Source organism: Colius striatus, chromosome 9 (genome assembly GCF_028858725.1).
Source record: "Colius striatus isolate bColStr4 chromosome 9, bColStr4.1.hap1, whole genome shotgun sequence".
Lineage (NCBI taxonomy): Eukaryota > Metazoa > Chordata > Aves > Coliiformes > Coliidae > Colius > Colius striatus.
The window spans coordinates 28,471,564-28,489,113 of NC_084767.1; the positions used below are offsets into that span (position 1 = coordinate 28,471,564).

Genomic DNA, 17,550 nt, shown 5'->3' on the forward strand with positions numbered 1-17,550 from the left:
TCTAAAGACAGGAATGAAAATATCTCTGTATCAGGAAGCAGCAATATCGGGTATTTCTATATAACCAGAAGCAGGCAAGAATGTAAGAAAACTAGAAAATGCCTCTTCTGGAAATTCTCCATATATGGAAGTTACTAGAAAGTGAGCCCTGTCTTCTGTGGCTATAGATCTTGGGTGCAGGGAAGTGTGCTGGCTTTTTGCTCTTGACGGAATCCTGTTTCACAAGAATTTCTTTAGTAACATGTTCTATATGTGTTTGCTGTGGCTGATGGTCTCATCAGGAAGGAGAGTACTTAAATTGTATGAAAACATCAACAGGCAAAAAAAGTGGACAGATTCTTAGGAAATAAATGTATATACAAATAGGAAGACAGGCAAATAATTTCTTCCTCATCCTTGTGGAACTTCATAACAGCAGCATGTTCTAGACGGTCCGTTGTGAATGTGAAAGAGTAGAGTTAAATTCATGGCATACAGCCAGCCATTTACCTTCTCTGAAAAAGAGAAAAAAAAAAAAAGCAGAGGAGAGTGACGAAAAGATAGTAGCAGTGATTCTTAATTTGATCAAGTGGAATATTGCACTCCTGTATTTGTTATGCCTGCTGCATATTTACTAGTTCTGCAGGATGAAAAGGGTAGGTAGGATTAGGAAGAAGGATAAGTCTAAACATGGTTCTGTCTGATGAAATTGGGCTGTAAAGGAGCTACCACTACTGTAGTTACTAGTATTGGGAGCAGGAGCTTTGTCGTCTAGTGGGCTGTTTAGGTGCTGTGCCACAACAGTGCTTTCAGTAGGGGAGGAGAAGCAGAATTATAGAAACATCTGTAGACTACACATTCTATGTGAAAGTGAAGAAAACATGTGATTTCCATGTTTATCTATTTTCTTTCTATTTTGGAACAAAAAGCTAACTCTATTACCCTCTCTAGATGAGTTAATTCTTCTCCTCCCATTCTAGAAATCTCTGCTGAGGCCTTTCCCACCAGAAGACACAAGATCCCTGTCTCTGCCTGCCTGTCTCCCAAGAACCCTCTCACTGTGTTAGCTATGGTCAGTGCTGATTCTGGAGGTAAGTGTGGCAATTTCTCAGGCCTTCCTCCACCCCCACTGGGCTACTCACTCCCCCACCCCATCTCTTAACAGAACAGAGCGCTATTGAACTTTTTGTCTCTGTATTACCTGCCATATATGCAGATACTATGAAAACATTTTTAGTAAGATTATGTAGAGAATATTACAGAGGTTGGTTGGGTTTTTCCTAATCTGTTTCTCCTTCATTGCATTATTTCCTGTAAAGCCTTTTATCTAGACTAAAAATACTGTTCAAAAATATCTTGTAAAAGTACTCCAGTTTTTGGCAGGTATTGCTGAGCTACAGCCAGATACATTTGTTTCAGCTCTGCACAAGTGCTCTGTGAAGCAAAACTTGAGACACACATATGACTTAAAATGATTAATTTTATCTAACGAAAGACCAATCCTTCTGTAAATCAAGCAGAGCTGTCTCTGAATTTGGTGCTATGAAATCTTAATATGACAAAAGACCTGGTGAGAAAAAAACATTCTATAAAACACAAAAAAGATGGTGGAAAGCTATTGACTAAAACTGAAGTAATACAATTCTTGGTACTGAACAAATTATCACTGAATGGAAGGGGCTGGAAGGGACCTGTAGAGGTCTTTAATCCAACTCCTCTGCTAAAGCAGGTTCACCTCTATCAGGTTACACAGGAAGGTATCCAGGTGGGTTTTGAAAACCTCCAGAGATGGAGACTCCACAACCTCTCTGCGAAGCCTGTGCCAGGGCGCCCTCATAGGAAAGACGGTTTTCTCTGAAAAATCGGTACCACTTGTTTCCTTTTGAACAATAAGATTTCAAACTCTACACTGAAAGCTGTTAACCAACTAGAAGCAGATTTTGAGAATGTAGGCATACCCTCATTGTGCTAAAGAAAACATTGCCCTATAGCCTTGGGCTAAAGACACCTTTTGCATAATTTTGAACGAGATTTTGCTGATGTGGGGAATTTGTCATAGGTGCAATAAGACAAATCAAGCTTAAAACATCACAGTAGTGATTTCCTCTTGTTTTTCACTTAGTAATGTTTCTGTTGTTTTCCAGATGCAATTTCTTTTTTCAAGAAAGCAAACATTAAAGATTAGTACTAAACAAAACAGAAATACAAGGCATCAACTGACCAAACCAAAATAACATGTGAACTGCTTTTTGTCAAGTTAGGCTTGCTCTCTAATGCCTTGATAGAAACTGAGTTATTTCTTAAAATATCTGTCCAGGGCAGCCAAGCCTCTTTACAAGTCCCAGTGTCTGGATGGCACAAGAGCAAAATACGTACCAAAACTCAGGTCAATAAGGGCTTTTGGGGGTAGTATCAATGAACAAATCAGTGGTAATCCTTTCTTTGCTCCAGATATTAATAAGACATATTGTAAAACACTGGATCCACTCAAGAGTCTGAAGCTTATGGCTTACATACAGGACAGCTTGCTGAGCCTTACACACTTGCTTGTGTAAGGCTCAGCAAGCCGCTTGTGTGCGGCTTACACACTTGCAGTTTCTACCAAATTATAGGACTTTGTCCACTTCTTCCTGATGAATGTAATGTCATGAGCAGAAGACATTACATGAACAGAAGACATGTCATGTGCAGAAAAAAAATTCTCTGAAATACTCTATCTGTTTTACAGACTAGAGACTTGGGAATAGCAAAAAAATGAGTACCTGCCTAACAGAAGTGCTTTTCGTCTTGCAAAGCTTTATTCAGCTGTGTTAGTAAATAGTTTATATGGAGAGCAGTTCTTCCAACCCTGAAGACATGAAACATTATCTTATTCAAGTAAAAGTAAAAACTTGTTGGTGCCTTGTTAAAAGGAATCTTAGTCCTCCTGTTATTGAGGAATCAGCCTCTAAAGCTTTCTTAACCAAACAGAACTTTATTAAACCAATTATAGCAAGCGATAAAAGGGCAAACAGCGCTGGGTGACCGGGGGAAGTCCAACAGTTCCGCCACGGCACACACATTCATCTTTTGGTATGTACTTAATATATGTTATCCCTCCCTTCATGGGCTGGGACACTCAGACGAATCGGCCTCTGGTTGGTCAGTCGACAGTGTCCATGCCCCGTCCTCACTCATCTACCAGTTCCAGATTGGTGAAAAATGTTGCTGGGTGTTCCTGCCTTTGAAGTTTCGCTATTTTGTTGCACCATCCCAGCGCTGACCAGGTGTTGGCTTAACCACTTAACTACTATTACAAGGTTCCACAAAACATAATCAAACTTAAACAAACACAGTCATTGCTTACAACAATATGCACAATATAACTGAATCCTACTCGATTTGTTCAACAATAACAATTTTGACCATCACCCATTACACTCCTACCCACTTCTTAGTAGTTAATTTTCCCTACAGAATATTTTAGTAAGTTGAAAAATTGAGATAACAGGAGACTAAATATAGAAACACAGAACACATTTGTTTACCTTCTGTAATATAATCTCAGTAGGTATCATTTACCTATTTGTTAGTAACACTGAGAAGTAAGCAAGCTAGTAAAGAAAAATCACATCTTGACTGGCAGGTTTCCGGCTTTATGTCAACAGCAAAGTCTGTTGTAGGCTTCCATTCCTCTGACCATGAGTCTGTCAGATGTAGTAGCTCAACGCAAGTAATAGAATCACTCTGTCTCTACCACATAGAAAATACTCTCCTTCATTGAAAGTAAGATTAACATTGATCAGAAGTATAATCCCAAGCCTGTACACTTATTTCTTTTCCCATGGGGAAATCTGGGGGTGTATGATACCATATAGGGAGATGTGGTTATGCTCTCAGGCTGTCTAGACTGATTGACTCTGATTGTGTTCTGAATTAAGGCCAGACAGCAGCAACGCCACCACTTCCGCTTCCAACTGATGACTCAACTCAGTGGGAGCAGAGCAGGGTGCTCAGTGCTGAGTCAGCAAAGCAACAGGATGCTTTACCTTTCTCAGCCCAAATGAGGGAAGAAAGCAGATATGCACCAAACAGTTGCTGAAAAAGCATTTATCTTCTTGAAGAGAGGAAAGGGTTTGAAGAAAGATTTCCCTAGGGATAACTCACCCCTGACTCTGTGTAAAGTCTGAGTTATTCCTCTGGCCTGTGTTTTAGTAATTTTCAGACAACAAGCAGTCGTGCTGCACAGATGATCCTTAGGAAGCTAAAATTTATTATTTGGTAAAAACACTTTTAATATCTAAAAAATTACTCATCTTTCACTGTTGGTGCAATGTTGTGAAACTGTACAATCAAGTAGGAAAAAGAAATCCTCCTTTTCCCTAATCTACTGATTTACTGATAAAAGTACCCATTGACCACTCTCTTTTTTTTTTTTTTTTTTAGTTAATTGCTCTGTTTGCTAGAATTTGGGAAATTATTAACTCATCTGCAGTTTTGATCAGGTCTGTAGTACAACTGCTATGAGAGAAGTTGGTACATAACAATAAAACTTAATCTTTACTGATGATTTTGTTTTTTCGTATGAAGAGCCAGCAAATATGGGAAAATCAGACACAAGGATGAAGTCTAAATATAGGAACCCTCCTCCTCTAGTTGATAGAATAATTTTTTTTTGAGTTAGCTTCCTGTCGTGGTTTTGAAGAAATTGTTATTATCACTTGGTAGCAAGAACAAGTGACTGGAATACAGGATTAACCAGTTCGTCTTTCTGGCTCTGCCATGGCTTTACTCGACCAAATCACTTACCTTCTGTGTGCTGCAGTTTGTCAAGCTGTGACACACATCACTGCAGCCAGAGAAGCTGTGAGAATGAATAAATGGGTGAGTCTGGGGGGATTTTTCCTTTTTAAACTATGAGATATACTGAAAAAAACCTACATTTAAAATACACTTTTTTGAAGTATAACTATGTATAAATATTAAAAATATCAATGTACTGCTTACAGCGGAGCAAGAGTGTTGCAGCGTTGCACAAATATCAGGGCCACACATATTTCTAGATGGGAGGAAACAGTTCAGTAGTAAAGCATTTTTAAAATGGAAAACTCTTAACTTGCAACCCCTTTTCAATGGAAACAATTTATTGTGAAATCTTTTCTCTCTCTCCTTGTTTTCTTCTTCCCCTTATGTTGGTAATTTTTTGAAATTCATTTGCAAAATCCAAATTTAACAGTAGGTAAGTAGCAGTAGGCTTGCCAAGAATCCACAGTGTCCAATACAGCTTGCATATTTTGCATCCAGCTTTTAAAAGGTTGCTGTCATTCAGCTTCTTTCTCTTAGGCTATTGTGTTTTCTGCTGGCTTCAAGTCGAGTTAATTTAGCTTGCATGCTAACAAAAAGTCTGATTGTATTAAAATGTAGCAGTATTCTTAATTTAAAGTAACTTTCTCTGTTCATTTAGTGAGAAATTGAAATGATCTCTCAATATCAGTGTTAAGTTCCTTACCCTGGGAATCCTTTATACATTACACAGAATTTTTCTTTTCTTATAAACCTAAATAGCATGGTGTCAATGCAGGCTCTTGGAACAAAAAACCAAAACAAAGCCAAAAATAAAACCAAAACTAAATTAACCAAAAAACGACCCCAGTGACTGTAAATTTGCACTCCAAGGGAAAACAGGAAACTGATACTAACTCTGAGACATGATTCATTAGTTAGTGATGAAGAAAGCTTTTTTTTTTTTTTTTTTTGTGCAAGGTCCTTGGGTTACTTGAAGGAATAATTCATTAAACAAAAACAAGACAGACAGTATTAAAGGGACCTAAGTCAGTTTTACTTTACTACTTTCTCTACATTGGATTAAGCCAACTGTACGACTATCAGAACTTCAGGAATACTTGATTATTAAATCACATCTCTCCTTAATAGGTTAACTAGCAGTTTTTATAAACATCATGAGTCTAACTGTATTAAGTTGCCTACCCCTGTACTTTTTATTATCTTAAATATTTTCTGCCATCACGATTTCTCTCCACTGAAAACATCTGCAGTAAGACTTATAATTTTGTAAATTGTAAATCTTTTTAGGTCAACCTGATGCACCTGATTTTTTAGAACTGAGCCTGCCAAAGTCCACTTACAGTCAATTTAACACATTTCCAAGTAGAATGATCTGTTGTAAAGTCCAAGTCCAAAATTTCACCAGTGGTTCCCATATCCAGCTCAGAAATTTGAGGGGAATTATATGAGTATTTTAGAAAGCCACTCTAACTGGTGTAACTTCCAATCTTTACACTTAAGAAGCCCTTTAAGGTAGCATTTTCAACTTCTTACATTTATTGTTGTATTAGAATCTATCACTGCTGTTAAGAGGCCTCAGCAAAATCTCTGCATAATATTTTTTTCTGAGTTTTTTTTTACATACCTCTGTGGGGTTTCATATGCTTATTTTATAAGTAATTTTCTTTCAGGATTCCCTTAACTCTGAATCTGTCCCTTGGTAAACATATATGGAATGATTTTAACTTGTATTTAGGGCTTAAACTGTTATTTGTTATCATGCTCACATGGCAAAAGCCAAGCAGAAAGTTTAGACTTTTGGTGGGAATTGGGTGAAACTGTTTACAAGGTAACAGGACTTGGTTTTTACAAACTAATATTCTCAACTAATATGAGTTAATTCCACATAATAGCATGCTTTCTTTTTCCTGAAACACTACTATACTGAGTAGATGAACTCTGCTGTATGTTGGTGTGGGTAAGACTATGATGGATGTGACAGCAGCCTACCACAACGGTAGTGCCCAAATCTTATTAGGGAGAGATGACATAAAGGCCACAAACTGTGACTGAAGAGGTTCAAGATGGAGGCTGGACAGTGAGGCTTAGTGCTGTGGTAAAACAGGAGCCAAGATCTCCATCTGGGAGGTTGTACAGACCCTGCAGCAGGTGCTCAAGCAACTGCTGCTTGGCATCCCTGGAGCTGTGGAGGTGTGGCTGGGCTCTGTGAGGACACTTGTGTTTTAAATTCCTTCATTTAATAGTCTGTTAGGTTGACAATTGTTGAGGTTTTTTTAATCATACAATCATAAAATAGTTGGGGTTGGAAGGGACCTTTAGGGATCATCTCGCCCCACCCCCTTGCCAAAGCACCGGTTCACATGCGTGCTTATTTCACTCCTGTTTTGTGTCAACAGCTTTCCTGAAACAGATTCTGAGATGTGGAAAGAAAAGCTTTAACTAAGTAAGTCTTGCCCCGAAATCCTAAGCACGGATGTGCCCCATTCCTTTTTTTGGGCACTTGTCCTCTTCAAGCCTTCGGGTCCAGTAGCCTCTGTTTAAAGACTCGGTTGCGGGAAATGAGAGGGCAAGTGCTTTTTCCCACCACTGAACCATTCGCCACCCCGCCGCTCCAGCCCCGCTACCCCCAGGCCAGGCAGCGCTTGCGTGGGCCGGGGCGGGCCTGCCGGCGGAAGGGAGCGGCGGGAGGGGAGCGGCGCGGCGCGGCGGCGGCGGCCGGTGCGGAGCAGAGCCCGCCTCCGGCACCACATGATGCCGCTGCTCCTTCCTGCCGCCTCTGTCCCGAGGAGAGAAGGGAACTGGGCGCCGGGTGGGAGGAAGTGATTCCGCTGCCGCCCGTCGCCGCCGCCGCGGGAAGCGCGCGGCCCCTCCGCCCCCCCGACGTTCTCGCCGGGCCGGGCGCCCTCAGCGCCAAGCTGCGTGGGGCCGGCCATGGCTTGGTTGTGGCTGCTAGCGCTGCTGGCCGCCGCGCTGGCCCCAGGCAGCACCTTCAACCTGGACGTGGAGCAGCCGGCCGTCTACTCGGGCCCCGAGGGCAGCTACTTCGGCTTCGCGGTAGACTTCTTCGCTCCCGATCCATCCTCGTAAGTATCCTGCCCCATCCCGCCGCGGGTGGCCGCCCCGTCAGGCTTGCTACTGGCTTTGCTCTGCCCCGCTCCGCTTGTAGGGAGGGCACGGCGGGGCTGTGTGTAGCCGAGGCTGGCAACGTCCTGGCGAGGTGCGAGAGCCCAGCCGTCCCGAAGGAGAAGGGTGAGAGTGAGGAGGGAGATGAAGATGAGGAGCGCGATGTGGAGACCAGGGAAAGCCCTCCCCTTATGAGCAGCCGAGCTGCTCTCGCTAGTTCTTAGCGCGGGCAGGGGGAGCAGAGGCCAAGGCGGCTCTCGGAAGAGAAGCGATGAATGGAGGGACGGGAATGCCGTGATGGAACCGGGCTGGTTCCGCTGCGGGAACGTCTCCGGTGGGCAGGACATTGGGGGGGGGGGGGGGCGAAGCGGCAGAGCCCTAACAGGCACATTGGCTTGGCTGCATCTTCTCGCCGTTCTGGGACGGTTCTGGCTTCCGAGAGCCAGCAAAGTCTGACTTGATTTCGTGCTAACAGGGCACAAACTTTACGCTGCTGGATTTTCTGAATAGCTTTATCAGTGTCCAATTTATGCAAATAATGGCGGTCATAAATATAAAGATGAAGGTATGGTGTTTTGCATCTCGCACCGGAGGTTTGATCTCCCGGGATTTCAGAAGTTCTTGTGTTCTGCGACTGCCCTTCTCAGAAGTGCATGTTTGAACGGTGCTGCACCTGTGCTGGTCACAACTGCTAAGGAGTCAGAGGAAGAGAAAGTTCTGTGTCCATGCCCTCCACGTCTGCTTCTAACATATATTCTCATTTCATGTTAAACAAAAATTAGGCAATGGGCAGTAGCTGCTGTGCTTCGGATTTTGAATAGTCTTGCCACCAACTTCAAAGTTGTGTTGCTACCATAATAAATTTGTTTCTATTTCTCAAGGGAAGGCTGTGTTCAGATCCAGCTTTTGCTGCCTTTTTTTTTTTCCCTTCCTTCTTTTCCACCTTAAGAAAGGGCTGTAAAGCTAGAAAAGCTGCTGGCTTCCATCTTGATTTTCCCTCTCTTTCAAGCTCATAAAAGTTTATAAAAAATTCTGTAGCTATTGAGCAAGTGTTCTTGCAGCACATCAGCTAGCCTTTTTTGAATTTCTTGATTGCCTGCAGATACTAGAAGTCATCTTGTTTTAACTTGTATGCGTTGCAACATCTTTCTGTGCTATCGTAATCCTGTAATTCTTAGTACTAAAAGAAAAAAACAGTTCTATTTGTGTCCTTCCCTTTATTTTTAAGTTAGTATATATGGCTGAGAAGTTGTCAGGAGGCTGGTAAATGTGTGTAGTAAACTTTCATCCCCACTTTCTGATAAGGAATTACTTGAGACAGCTCTCAATGAAATCACTATTTGGAACCTTTCCATTATTTTTAAAATAACTATTAACCTCAAAGTGCATGTCTGTAAAAGAAAATAATGTTGTGGGTTTTTTATTTTAAATCCTCTTTGAATGCTAGTGGTTTTCGGACGTGTGAAGGACTCCATTTTTTTAAGGGAATTTTCTCCTCAGTTGTTTGATGTCACTAGAAGTTAGTCTGTACCTGCTAAGCTAATCCTTAGTACTGCATGTTATCTTAAATTTAATATGCACTAATGTTGTGAAATTCTGTGGATACTGATATTTTGCTTCTTGAAATAGTAAAAAAAACTTGACTGCAGTGCCCTCCAGACATAGGCCCATTATTCAAGGATCAACAGATACATACACCACAGACTAGAGTGTCCGCACGTTCCCTCAGGGTGTTGGAAGGGGAAGAAAGGTAGTGATGAACAGCCGGCGCAGCAATGTCTCCAGTTCAGTGTTAGGCAGAAAACAGTGAACTGTTTTTCAGTATCATTAGCAAAAGGTTTTTAGTAAACTGAGCCTTGTTATATTGTTTGTATTGAGTGTCATGTGTCACTTGGTTCGTAGACTGGTGGTGTTGTTTTAGTGGTTTGGTTATTTTTTTATCACCTGTTCTTTACATGATTACTTGGAGATAAGTAAATTTAATTGAACTAAAGTTACTCATATTGACTAGCCTGATAACAGAGGAATGTTATTAGTTCTTGAATGCTCAAGCTGCTGTTTCACAGTCTGTTTTGACTTGCTGGATACCAAAATAAAGCATTTTTAGAAGTGGGGTATGAAAGACCTATTCCACGCATCATTGTGTCAGGGTGCTATGTGGTGGTGCCTGACAGGCATGAGAAATACTAACTGACTGAATGTGACTTGATAACACTGAAAAAGATTTCTCATACATTCTATGGTTTAGAAGAGCTGAATTTAATAGTCTGTCTTCTAGCATACAAGTACGTGGAAATACCAGTTTTTCTTTATTGGCCCATGGCAAAATACTGACAAGTGCTGATTACTGTAAGTACACCTACTAAAGCTGAAGTGCTGAGGATGCCAGTACACTCTTGTCTTATCCATGGCATTGTGTTGGGGCAAATGATTGCGTTATGTAGGAGACAGGCAGTATCAAACCACAGTGATATATTCCCATGGAAATCACAGAATCTTAAGGATTGGAAGGGACCTCAAAAGATGTAGTTCAACACCCCTGCCAGATTGTTTGCCTGTTCCTCTTTTCCCAAAGTATAGAGACTAGAAAGTTATTTGTGTTAAGATAATAAGACCTATGACAAAATCTGCGAGTTTGGTCGATAATGATAAAAATGCTTTTTTTTAATTTTCCTTTGGGAAAAGAGGTGACTAAACCTTCATGGAGTCCCGTAATGATTCCATTATTGATAATCTTGTTAATAAACTTCACCACAAAGTCTGTCTTAAGAAAGATTTGAAAGATATGATTAGAACAGGAATGTTTTTTTTTAAATAAGTATTTAATTTGTGAGGCTTCTTAAAAGCTAGTGGTACAAGAGTACAGTGGTAGGCAAACTACCACTTGATTAATAGATTGTAATTATAACAATAAATGTGTTTCTTTACTTAGCGTTATGATGTTTATTTTTAAGTACTTCTGTTATGCCCCAGAGAGAACATTTTTATGTTGACTAAAGCATTTAAAACTCTTGTTTTTGGAATCTAGAGACTCTGTGAATGGCAACTAAGGAAAACAAACAGATTAATAGCTAGCCTACATTTTCTATCAGGGCCCACACCAGGAAATTGTTCTGAAAATTCACATGAGTTAAAACTAGCAGCTTACATTGATCTTCATATGAATTGAGCTTTGATGAGGTTGCTACGTGGCTATACCTCCTTTTTAATGTGTTAAGAAATATAAACATAGCTCTGTATTAATGCCAAGTCTGGAAGAAGACTCTGAAAACCAGAGCATGTTTGATAAGTCTGGATCTGCCTACATGTAGACTCCAACCAGTCTTGCAGCTTGTTCAGTTAACCCATTTCAAAACTAAATAACCATAAGGCCTGATATGGGGTGATAAGACTTGCTCTTGCAAGCCATGTTCTCTCTTAAGCAGTCTAAAGAAAAAAGCAGAGAAGATCCTGATGAAAGGAACTATTTAGTTTATCTTCTGTACCTCTGTGCCTCAAATTGATGTCCTCAGGAAAGTCCTGTTGTGACTCAGAGATGTCAAAGTTCCTGGAAGATGTTAATAACCTTGTTGAAAGATGCCACAAACATTGTTTTGTCTGTCTTTTTATGTACAAACTTGTGACTGACAGTAATTTGGGTATCTGGAGATTCTTTTTAAAAGCGCATTTGCTAATACTAAGCTGACTCATCACTTAGGACCTTCTGAGCTCAGACACACTACTGTTTTGCTTATATAGTATTTCTATTTCTGACTGACTTCCTTGAATTACTCTTAGTACTCTTACTCAAAGTTAACCAGAAATTATGACAGCTGATGACTTTCTTAAATTATGGAAGTACACAATTTACTATTCCTATGAATAGGTACGTAGAAGAATAAAGAAGGCGTTTATCTCACTTAAAATATCACTTTAAGTAGGTTAGAATACTTTAATTTTCTGTTATCTCTTATTTTTGGTAAATGTTTTGGTTATTTTGGGGGTTTTTGTTTGAGTGGGTTTTTTTGCCTACCTTGGCATAGAGAAAAGAGAGACCCAAGTTCTAAAACCTCATGTGAATATCTCTGAAACTCACTGTAGCTCTAGTCAGATTTAGGTTTGAATGGACAAGGCTTTTGCTTATGAACGCCTCAGATGTCATAAAGTAACAACACCTGTACCTTAGAGTGCCAAAACCTTTGTTTTATTTCTTCTTTTTACTGCAGGACATTTCTTCTGGTGGGAGCTCCAAAAGCAAACACTACCCAGCACAACATTGTAGAAGGAGGCCAGGTGCTCAAATGTAACTGGAATTCAAACAGAAACTGTCAGCCAATTATATTTGATTCCACAGGTAACCTGTGCTTTACTGTGATGGGAGATGGGGTGTCTCTAAACCTATGTGAGAGAGCAGAAGGGGTTCAGATTCATATGGAGTTTCTTGATGGTTGATGCAGCTGTCTTTGGACTGGCAACTACTCAAGATTTGCTTTTTTTAATTTGTTGTTTGTCTCTTCCCCCCCTCTCCTCCCTCTTCTCCCTCTCCCTCCTTCCCTTTCTTCCCTTCCTTCCTCTCATCTCTTAGAATTTGATTGTCCTTGGTATGTGCTGAAAGCCCAAGTGAGCATATATTATTTTTGTTTTGGTTTAACCCATTTATACTTCTCCATACTTTCCAGCAATCCTAAATTTTAGCAATTTAATTCCTTATAAACCCCAGGGGTTTATTGCCTATTAAGAAAATGGCATGTGAGGGAAGATACTTTTTAATATCAGTGAAGGTGTTACAAGACGAAATACTCAGAAGTTTAATTTGAAACGGGGAATATAAACTTAAAACTCTGGAAAAAAAATGTCCTTTTTTTTTTTTTCCTTGGATGCAGTTCCATAGTATTTGTTACATTTTTGATGGCATCACTCAGGGTGCCTCAGGTCAGAGGCATTGCTTAGCATTTTGAAGTATACTAGAACTGAGCAGCAACAATGCTGACATTAAATGTTTTACTCAGTCTTCATGCTCTCGTACACACAGTGATTTCCACAAGCTTTGGCAGGTCATATGAGAAAGCACTGCATGAGCTTTTCTCGTCAAGCCATTCAGAGTTGAATCCTGTTTTCCGCAGCATGTCTCAGGCCAGTGGAAAAACCTTTCCATGTCACAGGAGTGGATTAGCAAGACCCATGTGGCAGGGAAGAGGAAACACTTGTGCTTTTAAGATCTAGTTGGTTGTAATTCATTCTTGACTTTTCTGGGATGTTGACTAGACAGTCTGAAGGCTATTAGATTTATGGCAGCCTTTGTAAATCATGGAAAATACAGTGGAGAAGCTTTTCTTTCTGTTCCGTTGTCAAATTGTACAAGTTATACCAGATTTCTACCATCTCCATTTATTTTTCTGAAAACTGTTATATTACAAGCTCACTTGCAAAAAAAAAAGAAGTAGCACATAATGGTACACACAAACGCCAACGTTATTACCAGTCTCTTCAGTCTGCGACTATTTCTGCCAGATTACTTCAGATCTCTAGTTAAGTTGAGAAATATGACATTTTGTATGCCACAGTGCAAGACAACAGAAATTGTTTTAATTTTTTTTTTCTACTTTGGGCTTATTATTTACTAGAATACAAAAGTGGGTTTTGTTTGGTTGTTTTTTTTAAAGAAAGAATCTCTGTGTCCCTAATGGATAATCACCACTAATGTAATAACCAATCATCTCTGCTAGGAAAAGATGAACCACCTAGGTAGGTTCTGGATGCACCTTCCAATGGGAATTGCAGTGTATTTATCTGTTTATACTGTGAACATCTGCAATAGGCCTTGCCACAGGCCAGGCAGAGTAAATAGATGCAGAGGCCAAGCTGCTTTGCTGTGTGTCTGTGATAAAGGTGCATGCTACTGAGCAAAGTGTGTTGCTTATAGCTGGCTTTTAAGTAATTGGCATGTTGAAATTTAACAATTAAAGTAGTAGGTCATACTGGCTTAAGAGGATTTCTTCAGGCCTATTTTAACCCATTCCAGCTTTGGGGCAACAAATTGGGAAATAATGCATTTGTCAATTATTCTCTGGATGAAAAGGCGCATTGTATTTCAGCATAATAAAATAATAAAGGCACTGAGACAAAAGAAAATGTTTTTTTCTGTGTGCATAATACAATAGTTAATTCCCTATGTTACGATGACAATGTCTTACTGCCAGCAGAGTGTAAAACCCCCACTCTGACCTGCCCCTGTCTCATAAGATTACCAGGGTGATTCACTTCACAGGAAGTGTAAGATTTGACCATCCACTTTAGGTGCTAAGGTAGAGGTGCTTTTTGCAGCTGACTAAATGAATCCTCTGCAAGAATTCAGGTTCATCCATTGTTACTTCAGCACTTGTGCAGTATGATTTGTAATTCCAGAAGTATTGCTTAACACTATAGTAAAAGGCAGACTATTTTTTTTTTTTTTCCCTCCAAGATGATTTAGCTATTTTGTTAATGGGAGAAGCAGCAGAGGTTCTGCACAATGAATTAAATGTTTGTTTGGAGTTCTGTTCTGATTGTTTACAGCTAGTGAGACATCTGATGAGAACATTCACATGTGTGGCTTTTCTCTGTTTATCTGTCAACGCCAAACTCCATATGTGGAGCTGCAAAATTATAATTACTAGAAGACTTGCCCCTATTCTTTATCGTGTTTCCTTGTGCCAGATAGCACAGCTGATAGATGCGAAACTAGGACAAGCCACTGAGTCTTACACACAGTGAGAGCAGGGAGAAGGCTGTTTTTCTGTGCTGTGAACTGAACATAGAAATGGAATGGAAGAAATAACAAGTCTTGTTCTGACTGTGAGGTTGTGTTGGTCTGCTTGTCTCATGGTTGTATCACAAATAAATATGAGAGTAGAGTTTTACAGAGGCCCAACAAGCAATGTTATTTTTATCTCTTAATTTTTCTATATACAGGCAGCTCAGCTGCACAGCAGTGACTGCACAGAGTTGGGTTTTATTTTCTAACTTGCCTTTGGCTTAAATATTTTATTGGCACAGGGGCGTAGTCATATACATAAGACATGCAACAGCTATTATGTAGCCCAAGAGAGAAGGTACTAGCTGCTTTATGTTAATCATTGGAGGAGTTCAAGCTCTTACCTTATGCCAGCATTGCTTGTTACTTGAATTTACCCTCACCTCAGCTCCTCTGGAGGAAAATGATAAGTAATTAAGCTGATAGTTCCTGGTAGTATCAAATTTACTACTTAGTTTCTTCCTTCCTGTGCGTGACAACTCAGCTCTTTCAGGAGGAGAGCTGGCTAGGAGTCCATTCATGGAACTCAGCTCACATGCTGGAAATACATGTATTTACTTTTCTTTCACACCCTTCTCACCACTCTGTATAACATTAAAAAATCCTCATAAACTGTATATGACAATTTTTAAGCTGCTGGACAGAAAAAAATGTTTTCACTGGTCCTACACAGTGTATTTTCTGATGTAAAACAGCAGTATATTTGTGAAGGGGAAGAGGGATTTCCCCTTTTCCTAGATCTCCCAGCACAATAGTTACACTTGTGTAAAAACACTCTAGAGAGTATTCTATATATACATCTATGTACATGTGTTGCGGTGCATGTTATACTAATTTCTTTTGCTGTTTTAGTATACATGGTGGCTTTGGAAATGTTTATATTGCACATTAACACTTTCCAAATGTAAAGATGCTTCACTGTGGGGTTCCAGAGCATTTGAGCATTGACATCAGTTGGCTTTGATTTAACATAGTTATGACTATGTGAAAATTGCATAACAAGTGTATGGTACAAAATGCCCTCAAATTCAATGATGCATATATCTGTGCTGCATGTGCTTGTGTGTACATGGCCAGAAAGTTTGAGTATATTTTTAAAGGCTTTCAGGTTTCATTAGACATGTGTTTCAGGCTGCTTTTTGCTCTTAGAAGCACATAAAGGTAGAAGTTCAAAAGGAACATCAGATCAAGCTTCCTCACAGGCATGCATTTGCTGATGCTTTTGCAAAACAGAAATACAAAGCAGTGCTTTTTATCTGTTACTCTTTTATCCTGCAAATCTAAAATAGAAATAGATCTGATGGAGAAGTGCTGTGTAAGTGCTGAACTTTCTTTTGCCTTACTTCTGTTTACCTTGTTAATGCAGATGCTAAATATGCCACTGTCACAAAACTGAAGTTTCTGGCATTTGTGTTGTTTTGTACAGCAGCTTCCTACTACAGCTGTCATGGCATTACTGCAATTTCATTTGTATTGTTATGTAAAATACTTGGGTTTTTTTCCCCTCTATGTCAGTTAACTTTCGTTTTTTTCAGAGTGTGTAGGAGACTCTTATTTCTTCGAGGCATACACTGGGAGAAAAATTACCTTCTCAAGATAGTATGCTTATGACAAATTTGAAGAATATGAAAAATACCAGTAGATGCTTTCTTTTAAAAGATGTTTTACATTTTACATTCCGTTTACTAAAACCCACAAGTTACAGGTCAAGTGAGTAAATACTTATCTTCATTCTTATCCCGTTTCCACACCAGATAATTTTGTGACTGAAAATTTAGTTAATTTTTTGCTTTAATCCATAGCAACAGGGGAGGTTCTGAATCTTATAAAGAAGAAAGAGTTTGGGAAAGTAAATGGTGGAAAAACAGCTCTTACTGTTTGCTGAGCCATGGTACTAATTTTTCTACATGACTGATGGGAGAAGTGGTTTCTCTCTTAGAAAGCTCAGCAATATCTACTGAGCAGTTGACTTCACCTGCCATCTGCTTATCAGCTTTGTCCAGGAAAAAACGTGTTTCTTGTGGATAAACTATAAAAAGAATGCACTTAATACAGCAGTCCGTTACCTGTTTCTGATTAGTTTTGAGACAGCGATCCAAAACCATTTGTTTTAAAGACACATAGGGTCACACTCCCCTTTTCTGCAGCTTTGATGGACTAGCACAGCAAAACTGGCATAAATAGCACCAGATATCACTGAAAGTATTTCCATCATCTTTCTCAGGGAAAGCATTCTTGAAAAGTTAAAGGTTTAACTGTGAGACGTGTTTATTTTGTGTCATCCATTTTTTGTGTATAAAACTAAACATTTTTTTTTTCTGTTCAAGAGGAGGATGAAAAACTCTTTGAGCCAGAAAACAAAAAAACCAGTGAGCAAAGAGGTAGTCAAATGTGTCTTTCAATAAATCAGCAAGTCATCTTTATGTTTTAATTTATGTATTTAACAGCAGTTTAGCATACAATGAATAGTAGAGTGGATACACATAGCTAATTGTCTGACATCTAGATAAATACCTCCGTTATTTGACCATGGAATTTTAGAGAGCAGAATCACTCTGAATTTTCGTTCTGACAAATAAACAAAAAATTCTTTGGAGACCCACGTAACCAGTTGGAGTTAGTCTGACTGTACGTACACATGTGAGCAATATGTGGCAAACTAATGTAAACCAAATGAGTTTCTTATGTGTTGCTTTCCAAAATGAAACAATATTATTCATAGTTACTCATATTATTTTACTTTTCATGTCTAGAGTCCTAGTTCTTCATCAGTCAAGAACATTGGGAAGTGGCATAGTAGAAATAACATTTCTTAATGCTCCCATGGCTTTTCAGAAAAAATGTAATGGAACAGTTTTGTGATGATAAAGTTTCTCTTGGAAAAACCTGCC

The 17,550-nt window shown here is 39.5% G+C and overlaps 1 protein-coding gene across 1 annotated transcript in view; it reads left to right on the top strand.

Annotated features, from left to right (window-relative positions):
- Nucleotides 1-7,498: 7,498 nt before the first annotated feature.
- ITGAV (integrin subunit alpha V) overlaps nt 7,499-17,550 on the top strand; it is a 51,223-nt gene continuing 41,171 nt past the window's right edge. Inside the window, exons 1-2 of the mRNA XM_062002361.1 lie at nt 7,499-7,847; nt 12,093-12,220. Coding sequence (XP_061858345.1) covers nt 7,696-7,847; nt 12,093-12,220 — 280 coding nt within the window. The 5' untranslated portion in view covers nt 7,499-7,695. The remainder of the gene's footprint in view (nt 7,848-12,092; nt 12,221-17,550) is intronic.